This window comes from Neofelis nebulosa, chromosome 8 (assembly GCF_028018385.1).
Source record: "Neofelis nebulosa isolate mNeoNeb1 chromosome 8, mNeoNeb1.pri, whole genome shotgun sequence".
In the NCBI taxonomy this organism is placed as follows: Eukaryota; Metazoa; Chordata; class Mammalia; order Carnivora; family Felidae; genus Neofelis; species Neofelis nebulosa.
The window spans coordinates 7262609-7279782 of record NC_080789.1 but is presented as its reverse complement, the minus strand read 5'-3'; the positions used below and the strand labels follow the sequence as shown (position 1 = coordinate 7279782).

At 46.0% G+C, this 17174-nt stretch overlaps 1 protein-coding gene and 1 long non-coding RNA gene across 6 annotated transcripts in view; one reads left to right on the top strand and one right to left on the bottom strand.

The window, feature by feature from the left end:
* MEI1 (meiotic double-stranded break formation protein 1) overlaps positions 1-16018 on the top strand; it is a 79026-nt gene extending 63008 nt beyond the window's left edge. For all 3 annotated transcript variants that reach the window (XM_058741158.1, XM_058741159.1, XM_058741157.1), the window contains 7 exons: positions 828-909; positions 1097-1272; positions 12601-12682; positions 13149-13255; positions 14558-14689; positions 14879-14988; positions 15822-16018. In XM_058741158.1, the coding sequence (XP_058597141.1) occupies positions 828-909; positions 1097-1272; positions 12601-12682; positions 13149-13255; positions 14558-14689; positions 14879-14988; positions 15822-15867 (735 nt within the window). In that variant the 3' untranslated portion in view covers positions 15868-16018. The remainder of the gene's footprint in view (positions 1-827; positions 910-1096; positions 1273-12600; positions 12683-13148; positions 13256-14557; positions 14690-14878; positions 14989-15821) is intronic.
* On the bottom strand, positions 14114-17109 carry LOC131518775 (uncharacterized). Of its 3 annotated transcripts, XR_009265278.1 has the most exons (4): positions 16869-17109; positions 16058-16307; positions 15664-15908; positions 14114-14499 (listed from the first exon to the last, which is right to left on the bottom strand). It is a non-coding gene; the product is annotated as an uncharacterized LOC131518775 (long non-coding RNA). The 3 variants fall into 3 exon arrangements; XR_009265277.1 differs by lacking the exon at positions 16869-17109 and having other exon boundaries at positions 16014-16684; XR_009265276.1 differs by lacking the exon at positions 16869-17109 and having other exon boundaries at positions 16058-16684.
* Between the last annotated feature and the right edge of the window lie 65 nt (positions 17110-17174).

The window sequence follows — 17174 nt, the reverse complement described above, 5'->3', positions numbered from 1 at the left end:
TTCTAAGAGAGTTTTAGGTGTACTGAAAAGTAGATAGCACAGAGTTCCCAAATAACTCCCACACAGTTTCCTCTATTACACTTTACATTGGTATGTTATTTCAATACCTTTGTACAAGTTGGTTCTTCTGCCCAGAACCTGCTGATCCACCAGCCAACAAGTATTTTTGAGGAACTGCTTTGTGTCAAACTGTGATGCATCCAAATAGAGAAGTAATTCCTGCCTCGAAGCAGCGTGTGTGATGGGTGAGGAGAGCAGAGCCAGACTCAGCTTTGAACCTACCATTCCAGCTAACCCGTCAGTTTGGACGTCGCTTTAATTTTAAAGAGCACCTTCACCAATGCTGATCCTCAGCCATTCTTCACAATAGTTCTGGAGGGAGTGAAAGCAAGTGGCATATTCCCATTTCATACATGAAGAAAGTGAGGCAGGCTGGGAGAGGTGCAGTGACTTCCCTTTGGCCACAGGCTAGCTAGTAGCAGAGCCAGGATTTTGATTCTGGGCTGTCTGACTCTAGATCTAAGTTAGTTGGATGGTGGGCTGAGATGGAGACTGAATCACAGACGAGGCCGGGCAGGCTCCCTTCTGGAGGAGTTCCTTGACGATGGAGGAGATTTGGGGGAAGAAGTGTTCTCTGTGTACAGGCTTAATTCACCTCCTTACACTCCTGAATCTAGGACTGGTGGGCTCACAAGACTGTGTGGCCTCCTTTGTCCCTCTTGATGCAGTGGGTATGTGTGGGTGCATAGAAGAGATATTGGGACAGGTTATCATCTGCTCAAGCTGCCAGAATGTGGGAGTCACCCCTTCACCCCCTACCCTGCCAGGTTCACCAGACACTGTCCGTGGAACTGGACCAAGTATTGAAGGTCCTCAGCTTTCCGAAGAAAAAGGCTGCACTGCTCTCAGGTATGGCCCCAGGATCCTCGAGTAGGAGAAGATGAGCTTTTCCCTTAGACTGTGAGATGGGACCACCCCTCCCAGACTAGCTGATGGTCACCCCATTATTATCTACACTGTCTCCCCACTGTGACAGAGCTAGGTGGAAGGTAGGGAAAGAGGCGGGAACTGACTGGAAGGAGTTTCTTGCTTTCAGCTGCCATCTTATGCTTCTTGCGGACAGCCCTGCAACAAAGCTTCTCCTCTGCCCTTGTGGCCCTGGTGCCCTCAGGGGCCCAGCCACCACCGGCCCCTGAGGACACTGCCCTCGCTCCGCTGGGAACATCACAAGTGTTGTCCCTGGTCATCGGACTGCAGAACCTCTTGGTGCAGGTAAGGCCCTTGCCAAGTGGGACCCTGGCAGTGGAGTCTGCTTCTCCCAGAACAACAGTAGGGAGGAGTGGCTGCCTGTCAAGGACCTGGTATTTCCTCTAGGATTAGAGGGTGGATTGATTGGGACTTTTAAAGTTATAGTGACAGAAATGAAACACAAAATGGCTCATAACTGAGAAGGTCAGGGGTCATTACTGGCTTCAGGCACAGTTGGATCCCAGAGGCCCAGATAGTGTCATCAGAGCTCTGTCTCCATGTCTTGGTTCTGCATTTTTCTCTATTAGCTTTATTCTCATGGGATGGTAGAATGACCAACAGCAGCACCTGGCTTATATCCTTCCAGCAGCAAGAGACTTTCTGTTTCCCAGCAGTCCTCAGAACTGAGTCTCATTAGTCTGGCTTGGGTAATGTGCCAATCACTGTGGCTGGGCCATGGGATGCTCTGGCTGATGTGGCTTGAGTCAGTGCCCTCTCCCGGAGTCTGGGGCCATGCGGTCAGCTCTCTATTACCCTTGTAGACAGAATATGAAAGAGGGATAGTTCCACAAAAGAAAACTGTTTGCAGAAAAAGGAGGAGTGAATTTTGTGTAAGCCAAAACAGTAGATGTGTACCCCAGAGGGCTTTATGTTTCACAGCTTAGAGGACTTTTGGAGATCATTGTATTGTATTGTATTGTATTGTATTGTATTGTATTGTATTATTATTATTGTATGTATTTTAATTTACATCGAAATTAGTTAGCGTATAGTGCAACAATGATTTCAGGAGTAGATTCCTTAATGCCCCTTACCCATTGAGCCCATCCCCCCTCCCACAATCCCTCCAGTAACCCTCTGTTCTCCATATTTAAGAGTCTCTTATGTTTTGTCCCCCTTCCTGTTTTTATATTATTTTTGTTTCCCTTCCTTTATGTTTATCAGTTCTGTGTCTTGAAGTACTCATGAGTGAAGTCGTATGATATTTGTCTCTCTAATTTCGCTTAGCATAATACCCTCTAGTTCCATCCACGTAGTTGGAAATGGCAAGATTTCATTCTTTTTGATAGCCGAGTGATACTCCAGTGTGTGTGTGTGCGTGTGTGTATAGACACATCTTTATCCATTCATCCGTTGATGGACATTTGGGCTCTTTCCATACTTTGGCTATTGTTGATAGTGCTGCTATAAACATTGGGGTGCGTGTGTCCCTTCGAAACAGCACCCCTGTATCCCGTGGATAAATGCCTAGTAGTGCAATTGCTGGGTCGTAGGGTAGGTCTATTTTTAGTTTTTTGAGGAACCTCCGTACTGTTTTCCAGAGTGACTGCACCAGCTTGCATTCCCACCAGCAATGCAAAAGAAATCCTCTTTCTCTGCATCCTCGCCAACATCTGTTGTTGCCCAAGTTGTTCATGTTAGCCATTCTGACAGGTGTAAGGTGGTATCTCACGGTGGTTTTGATTTGTATTTCCCTGATGATGAGTGATGTGGAGCATTTTTTCATGTGCCAGTTGGCCATCTGGATGTCTTCTTTGGAGAAGTGTCTATTCATGTCTTTTGCCCATTTCTTCACTGGATTATTTGTTTTTTGGGTGTTGAGTTTGATAAATTCTTTATAGATTTCGGATACTAACCCTTTATCTGATATATCATTTGCAAATATCTTCTCCCATCCCATCAGTTGCCTTTTAGTTTTGTTGATTGTTTCCTTCGCTGTGCAGAATCTTTTTATTTTGATGAGGTCCCAGTAGTTCATTTTTGCTTTTGTTTCCCTTGCCTCTGGAGACTTGTTGAGTTAGAAGTTGCTGCAGCCAAGATCAAAGAGGTTTTTGCCTGCCTTCTCCTTGAGGATTTTGATGGCTTCCTGTCTTACATTTAGGTCTTTCATCCATTTTGAGTTTATTTTTGTGTATGGTGTAAAAAGGTGGTCCAGGTTCATTCTTCTGCATGTCGCTGTCCAGTTTTCCCAACACCACTTGCTGAAGAGACTGTCTTTATTCCATTGGCTATTATTCTTTGCTGCTTTGACAAAGATTAGTTGGCCATACATTTGTGGGTCCATTTCTGGGTTCTTTATTCTGTTTCATTGATCTGAGTGTCTGTTTTTGTGCCATGGAGATCATTGTTTATCCAGCCATCATATACTGTGAAGGGTGGTGGGGCATGGAGGTATGTTAGATGCCTGCCTTTGAGGAGTTAACATTTGGTGGGGAACTGCTGTGTAGACAAGAAGTGATAACACAATGTGGTCAGTTCTGGGCTAAAGGGACACACTGCATTGTGGGGTACAGGGTGTAACTGATAGCCTAGTATAGGGTTAGTGCAAAGCTGGCTGTCAGAGAAGGTTTCCTGGTAGGGATGCTTGAGCTGAGCTGAAAAGACCAAGTGATTTGTCCTACATCCCTACGGGCAGGGGGGCATCAGAAACAGGATTGATCTTGATGGCAGCACCATTTTGTTCTCTGATATGGACTCATTCCCTGTTCCTGGCCTTGTGGCCTGTTTCCAACCCTTGATTCCCTAGAACTTTCTTTTCTTTTAAGAGGCTTATTGTGTATTATTTTATTTTCTTAAAAAAAATTTTTTTTTAACGTTTATTTATTTTTGAGAGAGAGAGAGAGACAGAGCGTGAGCCAGGGAGGGGCAGAAAGAGGGGGAAACAGAATCCGAAGCAGGCTTCAGGCTCTGAGCTGTCAGCACAGAGCCCAATGCAGGGCTCAAACTCACGAACTGCAAGATCATAACCTGAGCCGAAGTCGGGCACTTAACCGACTGAGCCACCCAGGCACCCCTATTGTGTATTATTTTCAAATATGAGCTGGTCACTGTAGAGTTACGGAAGCCCTGGATGTTTATGCTGTTTTTGTTAGACTTGGATTCTCTCTTCTTGCCCTTTGGAGCTTGTCTAAGAGAGATCCTTATGGTCTGATCTGAGGGGAAGTCATTCATAAGACAAGAGGAGGGAGGTTGGGGAGGGAGCCAGCAAATGAGTGAGGGGAGTTGCAGAGACTTCCTGGGTGGGATGTGGGCCTTCATTTGAGTAGACACTACTTGGTGTCCAGATGATGACTGCACATATATGATACGGCTGTTGATTGTGGGAGATCATGTTCAAGGACTGATCCCCACTGAGCCTGGGCACAGTATGGGGAAAGTTGAGAAATGTCAGGAGATAGAAGTTGCTGGCTCTGTGGTTGCCGAGATTTGTCCTGCCAGCACATCTCTGCACAAGGCTCTGTACCTTTAGCTGTCTCTGTTGTAACTTCCCATTTTCCTATCAGTCTTCCCGAGACTGTGAGCTCCTCAAAGGTAGGAACTGTGTCTGACTAATCTTTGTGTCTTGTTCCCCTTGTGGGTTCAAAACCAGATGAGAAATCAGGAATCAGATGAGAACCAAAACATCAGCTTTATTTCTGGTAAACACTGTAGTAGAGTGTAGCTGGGACTTCAGGTCATACTGGGCTTATTATTATTATTTTTTTTTTGTCTCTACTTTTTCATATACAGCAGAGATTAAAGAATTTTACAGTGAACATTCATACACACACCACCTAGATTTTATTAACATTTTACTATACTTGCTTTATCATATCTATTCAAAAAGAGCTTTTAAACCACCGCCTTTCCCCCAGGCCAGACCAGGAGCCTATATGCAGGGAAATTATGTTTGCATTGTGGACACTTAGCCAGCTGGCCAAGACCTTAAGAGTTTAAGTTCATGAGAGCATGACCTTTAATACCTTGATCCTGTCTTGATGGCATAGTACATGTTAAGCTAGTATCTTACCTATTAGATTAATCTGTCCTTGGGTGAGGAGGAGCCAGTTAAATGTGGGAGGAAGGGCAAATGCTTTCTCTTCAATGTTTCTGAAAGGGCTGAAGTTCCTATTTTAACATTCAGAACATAGGGAAAAAATTATTCCCTTATACTCTATATCCAGCATGAAACCTGGCACTAAATTGGCATCCAGTGTTTGTTGAATGAATGAATGAATGAATGAGGACACAGAAATGAGTATGACATTAAGTACTCAGATTGTAGGAAGCACAATTACAATTAATGCCAAAATGACCTATTATTTGAATCAAGAAAATCTCTACAGAAGAGGTTACATTTGAACCAGGCCTTGAGTGATGGAAACCTTCCTTAAACTAGTGGCTTAACCACTAAGGGATCAGTGACTTCCTTTAGCACCATCACCATTCACTTTCCCTGCCCAGGGCCCAGGGCTGCGACACTCTCCTGTGGCTCTGGTGGGTTTTTTTTTGGTTTTGTTTTGTTTTTTAAATCATGGTAAAATTAACATCACAAAATTAATCATTTTTAAGTTGCAATTCTGTGGCAGTGAGTACATTTACATTGTTGTACAAACACTACCACCTTCCATATGCAAAACTTTTTCATCTATCTTGTCGAACTAAAACTCTGTCCACAATAAACAGTAATTCTCCATTGTCCCCTCTCCCCAAGCCCTTGACAGTCACCATTCTACTTTCTGTCTCTATTCAACTATTTGATTCTTCTAGGTAGCTCATTTAAGTACAATAATATAGTATTTGTCTCTCTGGAAGTTTTGGACTGTCCTCAGCAGTCCTGGGAAGGGGAACCAACTGGAATAACTCATGAATTCTTCATGAGAGGCTACTGGGCCTGTGCTTGTTGTAGGAAAGTGTGGTGAGGAGCCGCTCAGCCTCACAGTCACTGTCCCTGTTACTGCCTGATGAACAGGACCAAGGAGCCCCTTTCTCCTTTCTCTCACTGACACACTCCTGAGAAATTCCCTGGCCTCCTGCCTTCAGCCATAGTGACCTTTCTGTCACTGCCCTTAATCCAAGGAAGTATATGGAAGAATCATTTTGTTTCTGTGTCCTTCCCTCAGGGCTGGAGCTAAGCCTTCTTCAGACCTTCCATAGTTTTGTCATTTAAAAATGGTTCTTTATTTGTTCAATTATTCATACATTCAGCAAATATTAATCCCACAGCAATCTAAGAATAGAGGAGGTCTCTCTCTCTCTCCTGAGCTCCCAGAGTGGTTTATTCAGTCCTGTAATGAGGATTGTATTTATCATATTTTATTATATGGTCAGTGGTCTGAATTTCTGTCCTCTTGTAAAACTATGAATTTCTTTTAGGCAAAAACTTTTGCTGCTTGTGGGGGTTGCAGTCAGAGAAGGCCTCACAGAAAAGGTGACATTTGAATTCAGCCTTGAACAGTGTCTATCTAGGCAGAGGTAGAGGGAAGGGCATTCCAGGCAGGGAGGACAGCACGAGCAAAAGTGCATAATATGGGGGCGCCTGGGTGGCTCAGTCAGTTGAGTGTCCGACTTCGGCCCAGGTCATGATCTCGCGGTCCGTGGGTTCGAGCCCCGCATCGGGCTCTGTGCTGACAGCTCGGAGCCCGGAGCCTGTTTCAGATTCTGTGTCTCCCTCTCTCTCAGACCCTCCCCTGTTCATGCTGTGTCTCTCTCTGTCTCAAAAATAAATAAACATTAAAAAAAATTTAAAAAAAAAAAAAAAGAAAAGCTTTAAAAAAAAAAAGTGCATAATATGGAAGTGCATGGGGGAGGGAGAGGTTGAGGGGTGGCAAGAAGTAGATGACCCTGAGGAGCTGGGCGGGGGCCAGACTAGTCAGTATCTTACGTGCCAGGCCAAGAGGTGCTGTGGGGAGCCATGAAGGGCTTCTATCAGACTGAGTTTTTGAAAGGTCACTGGCAACCACAGTAGGAAAGAGGGGTGGGAGGAGAAAGCCTGAAGGCAAGTGGACTGTTGAGCAAGAGATTGTTACAGTTACCCAAGTAAATGACACCGAGGCCCATGTCACACCCACTGAGATAGCTAAAATGAAAACGACAGATTATATCAAATGTTGGCAAGAATGTGGAGTACGTGGAGTCCTCATACATAATTGGGGGTGGGAATGCAAAATGGTGCAGCTACTTTGGAAAACAGCCTGGAAGTACTTCAAAAAGCTAAACATAAAATTTCTGTATGCCCAACAGTGCTATTCCCAGGTATATGCCCAAGGAGATTGAAAGTGTGTGTCTAGGGGCGCCTGGGTGGCGCAGTCGGTTAAGCGTCCGACTTCAGCCAGGTCACGATCTCGCGGTCCGTGAGTTCGAGCCCCGCGTCGGGCTCTGGGCTGATGGCTCGGAGCCTGGAGCCTGTTTCCGATTCTGTGTCTCCCTCTCTCTCTGCCCCTCCCCCGTTCATGTTCTGTCTGTCTCTCTCTGTCCCAAAAATAAATTAAAAACGTTGGGGAAAAAAAAAATTTAAAAAAAAAAAAAAAAAAAAGAAAGTGTGTGTCTACACAAAAACTTAAACGCACATGTTCATAGCAGTACTATTCATAATAGTTCCAAGTACAAACAACCCCAATGTTCACCAGCTGATAAATGGATCAACAAATTGTATACACGTGCAATTGAATACTATATGGCCATAAAAGTAATGAAGCACTCACATGCTACAATCCAGGTGAACCTTGAAAACATGCTCAGTGAAAGAAGCCAGATGTAAAAGACCACATATTACATGATTTCATTTGGACGAAATGTCCAGAATAGGCAAATCCATAGAGACAGAAAGTAGATTAGTGGTTGCCTAGGACCGGGGTTGGGGGTCAGGGAATGGGGAGCAACTATTAATGAGTATGGGGTTTCTTTTTGGGATGATGAAAATATTCTGGAATTAAATAGCTGTACAACTCTGTGAATATACTAGAAACTACTGATCTAGGGACGCCTGAGTGGCTCAGTTAAGTGTGTGACTCTTGGTCCTTGCTCAGGTTCTGATCTCACAGTTTGTGAGCAAGCAGAGGAGGGGCAGAGAAAGAGGGAGACACAGAATCCAAAGCAGGCTGCAGGCTCTGAGCTGTCAGCACAGAGCCTGACGTGGGTCTTGAACCCACAAACCGCAAAATCATGATCCAAAGTTGGATGCTTAACAGACTGAGCCACCTTGGTACCCTGATCTGTACCTTTAAAAAGATTAATTTTGTGGTTTATGAATTATATCTCATTAAAGCTGTTATTAAAAAAAAAAAAAGCAGTATCAAGAGGGAAAAAATGACAGTAAGACCTAAGCTAAGGGCACTGGGTGCTAGTCCTCTGACGTCTCTGGTCCAAAGCAGCCATGCAACATCAGCACCAACGATTGAGTGCTGGGCAGAGTGTGCAGTCTTCAGCTGTCTGAGCCGAGGTAGCTCAGTGCAGTGCTGTGGAAGGTGCACTGGCCAGAATCATAGAGATCTGCATCATAGTCCCTGCCCCGCTCCTAACTCTGAAGGAGTTTAGCAAGTCAATTCCTCTTACTGATCCTTGATTTCTCTATCTGCAAAATGTAAGGAGTCTTTCAGCATTAAGCAATTTGGGCCTATGACAATAGCCTCCATTCCCCCAGGAATGGAGCACAGCCCAGAAAAGCATTGGTTGTAGTGAGGATGGAGGCAGTGTTCAGGGTTCACCATGCTGGGTCACGTGGGGCAAAGAGAGCAGGTTAATAGCAGTGGGGGGGAGGGCTGTGTACTGGAGGACTTGCATGGCATTGGAGTAGGGAGAAGCCAGGGCAAACTTCCCTTTTTAGTTCTCAGAGGAGCCACAGGACTATAAATCTCTGTCTCCAGAGAATACATACAGTACGTTTGTTTTGGGTTTCTTTGGAGATGGAGACCTTGGCCAGCAGGTGGAGCTGCAGGAAGACAGGAGGGGGCCCTTTCTTGTGGCCAGGACTAACAATAGAGCAGGCCACCTTGGGAGGAATTAAGAGTGTCTTGTGGCTGGGGATCTCCAAGCAGAAACCCAGCAAGAACTCCTAGATTCCAGTCCAATTGCTACATCCCTGGGGAGAGTTGGGGAGAGGTAAGGCTGTGTCTGAGCAGGGAAGAAACAATTATCCTTGTGCTTAGACTTGGCTTTGTGATTAGGGTTGGAGTAGAATGTTGTCACCAGATTGGAAATCAGTGAGCTGGTTAGTTTTACAAGATGTGAGGCTTTGACCTCAGGTATCGTTCCTACAAGAGCAGAGGTATATATCAGGTTAGGGTTCTAGGAGAGTAGGAGGTGGGGAGGAAGGAGAGAAGACATTTATCAAGTGCCTACTCCACACAAACACTTGACCTACATTATTTATTTATTTAAAAATTTTTTATGTTTATTTATTTTTGAGGCAGAGAGAGAGAGAGAGAGAGAGAGAGCGTGAGCAGGGGAGGGCAGAGAGAGAGAGGGAGACACAGAATCTGAAGCAGGCTCCAGGCTCTGAGCTGTCACCACAGAGCCCAATGTGGGGCTTGAACTCAGAACCATGATATCACAACATGAGCTGAAGTCAGACATTTAACTGACTGAGCCACCCAAGTGCCCTGACATATGTTATTTATTCATCACAACTGCTCTGTAAGGTAGAAATTATCATCTCCGTTTTATAGACAAGGAAACAGAATCCCAGAGCTGTTAAGTAACCTGCCTAAGTTCACACACTTTTAGGTCAGGATTTAAACCTAAGTCCTTTTCGGGGCTCCTGGGTGGCTCGGTTAAGCGGCCGATTTCGGCTCAGGTCATGATCTCGCGGTCCGTGAGTTCGAGCCCCGCGTCGGGCTCTGTGCTGACCGCTCAGAGCCTGGAGCCTGTTTCGGATTCTGTGTCTGTCTGTCTCTGACCCTCCCCCGTTCATGCTCTGTCTCTCTCTGTCTCAAAAATAAATAAACGTTAAAAAAAAAAATTTTTAAACCTAAGTCCTTTTGTTTACAAAATCCATGTTCTTTCAGTGTCCCGAGAAGTGCATCTTGTGAACAGGGGTCATTGTTACCAGAGTGGTGGTACCTGGCATTCCTAATGCCCAGTGGTCCCAGCTCCTCATCCAGGTGGTGCTTGCTGGGTTTCTAAGGTAATATGGAGACAGAGTCAGAGAGTGGCGCTGGGGCCATAGCTCTTTGCCAGGTGGGGAAACCAAGGCGTGCTGGCTCATGTGTGTGCCTGGGAAGAGGCTGGAAGTGCCCACTGGTTAAGAGTTAAGTTTAGGTTGGAGAAGGAGAAAGGGCACAAGGCCCAGGGTTTGGTTCTAGATCTGCCACCTACTGATATATGCAGGTGTCCTCAGGTCAAGTATTTTCTCTCTGGGCCTCACTTTCTCAGCTGTAAAATGAGGTAAATGGATAGCTCAAACACTTCAAGCTGTGTTCCTTACAGGACTTAGGAGTTCTGTGTAGAAAACCCAGGGGTTTTTAAAGGGAGGGCGTATTTCTCCTGTTATGCATTTCATGAGGATGTTCGCACCCTTAATTGAGTGTGTACTCTGTGGCAAGCATTGGCTGAGCACTCTGTATCCATTTCTCCTTCAACCCTCTCAGCAACTCGGGTAATTTTAAAATTCCCATTCAGCAAGAGTAAGTGACTTTAGCCAGGGTCACATAGATGGTAAGTGACTAAGCAAAGATGCAAACCCAAGTCTGTCCTATGTTCTTAACCATCACATTGCTGCCTTTGAAAGAACAGTATGAAAACAGCATAGCTTTGTTTGTTTTTACATTTAAAAAAATCATTTTTTATAACTTACATGCAATAAAATTCATTGATTTTAAGTGTACAGTTAAATGAGTTTTGACAAAAATGTAGTTTCATAAACACTACCACAGTCATGATATAGAACATTTCCATCACCCTAGAAAGTTCTCTGGTGCCCCTTGGTAGTTAATCTCTTCTCATCCCTGTCCCTCAGTACATACTGATCAGCTTTCTGTCACTATAGTTTTGCCATTTCTAGAATTCCTAGAAGTGAAATCATACAGTATGTGGTCTTGTGTGTCTAGCTTCTGTCACTTAGCTTAATGCTTTTGAACTTCATTCATATTGGTGTGTGTGTCAGTACTTCATTTCTTTTTACTGGTGAGTAGTCATCCATTATATGGCCATACCACAGCTATTTACCTATTAACCTATTGATTTGGGACTTCCAGATTTTTGACTGTTATGCATCCAGTTGTTCTTCATCTGGAAGTACAGGTCTTTGTGTGGACATATGGTTTTATTTCTCTTATATAGGAGTGGAATTGCTGGGTCAAATGAGGTATTTGTTCTCTAATGTGTGTAACAAGTTATCACAAACTTAATGGCTTAACACCACACCGTTTATCACCTCACAGTTTTCTATATCAGAAGTCTGAGTGGGTTTGAGCAAGTTCTTTGCTTAGAGTCTCACAAGGCTGAAATCAAGATGTTGGCCAGACTGGGTGCTTACCTCGGGAATCTGGGAAGAATCCACTTCTTCTGCAGGGGCCTCTTCTAGCTCTTTGCCCACATTCTTTCTCACTGGGCCCCTCTATCTTCAAAGCAGCAATGCATGCTGAGTCCTTCTCACGTCTCCAGGCTCTCTGGTTCTTCTGCCACCAGCCAGAGAAAATGGTTTTTCAAGGCCCCAACAATCTCATTTTGCCCTATAATGTAACATAATCACAGGAATAACATCTGGGAGCAAAGGTCATGGGACTATCTTAAAATTCCACCTAGCACATATGGTTAAGTACATATTTGCTTTATAAGAAACCATCAAATTGTTTTCCAAATGGTTGCATCGTTTACTTTCCCACCAGAACTATATGAGAGTTCTAGTTGCTCTACATTCTAACCCACATGGTATCGTCAGTCTTTTTAATTTTAGCTGTTGGTGGGTGTGTAGTGGTAGTTTTCATTTGCATTTCCCTAATGACTGATGACAATGAGATCTTTTGGCATGCTTATTAGAGCATAAAATTTTGTTTGATGAAACGTTCTGCTTTAAAAAAAGGTTGAAACTTACTGGCGTAGATAAACTGTGAGGTTCTTACAGAGTCTGTAATCTATGAATCTCTTAATGGGGCCCAGGGCTTATCTCCTTTTCTTTTTTTTTTTTTTTATTTATTTTTGGGACAGAGAGAGACAGAGCATGAACGGGGGAGGGGCAGAGAGAGAGGGAGACACAGAATCGGAAACAGGCTCCAGGCTCTGAGCCATCAGCTCAGAGCCTGACGCGGGGCTCGAACTCACGGACCGCGAGATCGTGACCTGGCTGAAGTCGGACGCTTAACCGACTGCGCCACCCAGGCGCCCCAACTTATCTCCTTTTCTGAAACAGCCTCTTGAATGTAGGTAGAACATAGGTGAATCATCAGTATAAGCACTGTGCTCTGCTCTGTGTGTGTGTTAGACATGAAACCAACGAACATTCCTTGATTATCTACAGGGCTACAATACCATATCTGAAATTCTGAAATCCAAATTATTCTGAAAACCAGATGTTTTTTTCTTGATTGACACCAAAACTCATTGGTAGCAAAACCTGACATTAACTTCTGTGGGGTTTTGTTTGTTTGTTTGCAGAAGGACCCTCTGTTGTCCTATGCCTGTGTTGCCTGCCTGGAAGCCTTGCTTGATTACCTGCATGCCCGGAGCCCAGACATCGGTAGACACCCTCCCTATTTTCTGATGTTCTCATAGGGGCAGCCAGCCCCTGCCACCCTCCTGTCCCAGACTTCCAACCTCTGTTCTTTGACTCACACTCATTTTGTTTAATTCTTTTCATAATACTACAAGGGCATTGCCATGCCCATTATACAGATGAGGACATTGTAGTTCAGAGAGATCAAGGAACCTGCCCAACCAAGGTCAAAAGCTCTTAAATGGCAGAGCCCTTCCTATGCCTGCTTCCCACAATAGTGGGATATGTGGTTTCCCTGGGCCAGGTAGCATAGGTGGATAGAAGCCCAGGGAAGAAAGAAACTTCCTGCGTTCAGGTCAGTTTGTCCAATGCCCTGCCTCTAGCTGGGCAACCCCTGTTTGAGCCAATCAGAGAAAGTCCTCTTCAGCAATGCTCCATGGTCTATGGAAAAGTAGCAGTAACAGCCTAGAGTGACTGGTGTTTCCTGTAGCATTCCATGTGGTCTCCCAGCCCTGGAATCGGTTTTTGCTGTTTACCCTCCTGGATGCTGGAGAGAGTTCCTTCCTCAGACCTGAGATCTTGAGGCTCATGACCCTGGTAAGTACTTAATGGATGGCCTTGTGGTCTGAAGAATGTGATGAGCTGGGTGGTCCTGAGGAGACCAGGTAGAGGGGTAGAAGGTAGAGGGGCTGGGTGGGTCTTCACCCTACAAGAGGCCTGCTCAGAGAATTCCTCTAAACACCCACATCTTCTCACCCCAAAAGACCCAGATACTCCTAATTTATTTGCATATGAATCATGAATCATTGGCTGGGGCCTACCTGCCGCACCCAGATCCTATGCTAGGGACCAAAGGTGTTACTGAGCCAAATGCTCTGCCCTTTAAGGGTCTCTCAGTCTTGAGAAGGAGATAGACAGGAAACTAATAGTTAAAACATGACGTTATTAGTGGCAGAGTAGAAGATATGCTAAGAACCTAGCTTGTGGTAAGTGCCCACTGAATAAACAACAAAGCAGTGAGCCTGTGAATGATAGTAAAGCAGATCAATCGATAAATCAGTGGTTGGTGTGGGAACACAGAGAAGAGTACAGTTGACCCTTGAATAATGTGGGGGTTATGTTGGTCCCTGAGCAGTTGGAAATCCGAATATAACTTTTGACTCCCCCAAAACTAGCTACTAATAGCCCACTGTTGACTGGAAGCCTTACTGATAACATAAACAGTCAGTAAACACATATTTTGTATGTTATATGTACTGAATACCGTATTCTTACAATAAACTAGAAAAAGAAAATGCTATTAAGAAAATCATAAGTACAGTACAGTATTTATCGAAAATAATCTGTGTATAAGTGGACCCATGCATTTCACTCTCGTGTGGTGTAAGGGTCCACTGTAATTATTTCTGCCAGAGCTGGGAGGGAGAGGTGAGTAAGAGTGTAGTAAGCACTCAATTAATGCCTGTATTTCTTTAATAAAATGAAAGAACATTCAGCAGGAAGGTAACATTTTAGCTGAGGCTTGAAGGATTATTAGGCAAAGAGGAGGAAAAGTATTCCAAGTAGTGAAGTGAAAATAGCAGGGGTACGAGCACCTGGCAGTGTGTTTGGGTAACCACCATAGTCCATTTTGACCATGAGCGTGAGGTACAAGGCCAAGGGGTGAGGGGAAGGGTACTGAAGAGGTCAGCAGGACCAACCCTCTCAGGGTTTCATACTCTGCCTCATTTATTCCACTTCTCCTGGACCCACCAACTCTGAGCTCCTGAAGGCAGGGTTCTGTGGGCTTCAGATCTGTGCCCCCAGCCCAGTGCCAATCACAGCAGGGACACGGGAAATGTCTGTGAATGAAGGAGATACCAAATCACTGTGTGTTTGCGGCTTCTCTCCCTGGCCTAGTTTGTGCGGTTCCAGAGCAGCAGTGTCCTTTCTCGTGAGGAGGTGGGTCATGTTCTGCAAGGGGCAGCTTTGGCTGACCTCTCTACCCTGTCGAATACCACACTCCAGGCTCTGCGTGGCTTCTTCCTGCAGGTGGGTTGGAAGGGGATGCCACGGAGCCTCTGTAAGGCTAGACCCTCCACGCCATCTTCTTTGTGGAGGATGAGCCCTCTGGCCACAGCAGCTAGAGGGAGGTCAGGAGTACAGAGGGTGGAGGGTAGAGAGGATCTGATGGAGTAGGCACTGAGAAGGCCTGTCTCCCCTGCCCTCTTCTTGCTCCAGGTCCAGAGCATGGGCCTCCTGGCTGATGAGAGCACGGCCCAGACCTTGCACGTCTCCTTGGAGGGCCTCTCCCCTAGCACCTCCTCAGCCGAGCCGCCCGTGGACATGCTGTATCCTTTCCTGCATCTGGGAGCTTGGCCTGGGCAAGGTCATCCAGGCTATGGGAGGCTGTGGCATCATGCTTCAGAGGGGTGCACTGTCTACAGCCCTGTACTTTAAAGCATGTGGGTCAGTGAGAATAATTAATAGTGATAGCAACGACAATGACGTACTCTAAGTTCCCACCAAGGGCCAGGCACGTTACATGTATTGTGTCTAGTCCCCACAGAAGCCAGGGATGTTAATATAGCTATAACTTAGACCAGAGAGGTTACATGACATGCCCAGGATCACACAGTAATAGCATCAGGAGCATCAGGATTTGACCCCTGTTTATCTCCAAAGCTGTATCACCAAACTCAGGAAGGAGCTAGTCCTTCCCCAAAAGCTTTGGAGAAAGTTGCCCAAAGCCAGATACGGGTGCTTCCCTCAGCCTAACATGGGGGGTGCTGTGTGACTGACATGTCCCCGAGAAAGCCTGGGGCTGTGGGCAGTAACTAGAGGCCCTTTGGGGGTGGTTGTGGTGCTCCAGAGACACTTCAGTCTGTGTGCTGTTTGGTGGTACTTCCTCCCCACCCCCACTGGCTACCTCCTTGGCTTTCTTCTTTCTCCTCCTTTTTCTCTCTCCTCTTTTCTCCTCTTTCCCTTGTGCATGGAATGTTCCCTGTTGAATAGCAACTACCTACCCAGGTGTTTGGGTCCCAGTTTTAGAATCCAGCCCACTATTCTTAAGAGCTCTTCTGTTCTTGTGTGACTGTTTTTGCCCTTTTTGGGCTCTAGAAGTGTGGTTCTCCCACGGTTGGCTCCACCTTTCTGCTGTTCTCCTCTCATGTTTTGCTGCCAGTTGCCTGGGAGGGGTGGCTGTATCCCTGTCCCACATCAGAGACTGATCCTCATGACTCGAAGGCCCAGAAACAGAGAGAACTGTGACCTGGAGAAGAAAAAGTCAGGGCAGAATTGTTGGAGAAATGGATGACAATTGTAGCCGTTCACTCTATTGTTGAAGTGGAATCAGGAAATAAAATGATACACTCACATGTCTCTGTGGGCTCTCCAAAAAACATTTCACTCTCAATTTACCTTGGCTCCCTGGAGCTGATAACTCTGCCAGTAGGATAGTGGATTGCTTCAGTAAGGAATGGATGGCCTCCTCAAGGACAGTGGGTGGGATGTGTTCTGCTAACATGTAAGGAGCACCAGCTGGATGCCTCAGTTGTACCCAGAAAATGCCACTCGCAGGCCATCCACGGGGCTAGAAGTGCAGAGAAAGTCCATGTTTGGTACCGGTGTGATCCAAGTGCTCCAAGAGACAGCCTCACCTCACATGGAGCTGGAGAGAGGTACAATTTTGAGGCCAGGACGCTGAGCAGGTGAAATCCTTCTCTGCCTTGCTAGCTCGGTGGAACTGTTCCAGCTCAGCCCGTCCCTGGCTAAAGGAGGTCCTTTGTTTCTTTCTGTGGGCCCTTCCCAGAGCTTGTATCTTTATCCCCACGTGTGCGGTTCTTTTAATGTCTGCTCTCCACCGTTGTGCCTGCTTCCTGTTCCCAGCTCAGCCCACTGTGCCTCTTGCCTGCCGTCCCCAATCCGGGTGCCCGTAAGCGGACAGCCCACCCTTACCCCTTGGGTTTGGCTGTGTGGACCCTGCACAAAACTGGTATGAACTCTGCCCTAATGAACTGCAGACACTGTAGGTTTCTTCTTCTTCTTCTTCTTCTTTTTTTTTTTTTAATAAAGTTTGTTTATTTTAGTAATCTCCACACCCAAAGAGGGGCTTGAACTCACAACCCTGGTATCAAAAGTCCCATGCTCCTCCCCTACTGAGCCAGCCAGGTGCCCCTACAGGCTTAAAAAAACCAAACCAAACCAAAAACACTGTTAGTCCGTGACCCACCAAACTGATCCTGCCAACTATGATTTAAAAAACACTGTCAGCTTATGAAAAGTTTCGGTCAGGGCACCTGGAAGGTCACGCGGACGGCAGGGGTCAGGGCCTCAGTCCGCTGACGCGCCCTGTAAGTCAGGCACAGACCCCACACAGACTTAACTTCCTCCAATCTGACCGTGACAGAACGCCGAACGATCGCGCCCCGGTACAAGCTTGGCGGGACCGGACTCCAGCTAACCGCGCTGAGGACCCGCGCGGGAGCCCGGCGGGGCGGGGCCGGAAGTGAAGTCAACGGAGCGGTTGTCGCGGCCC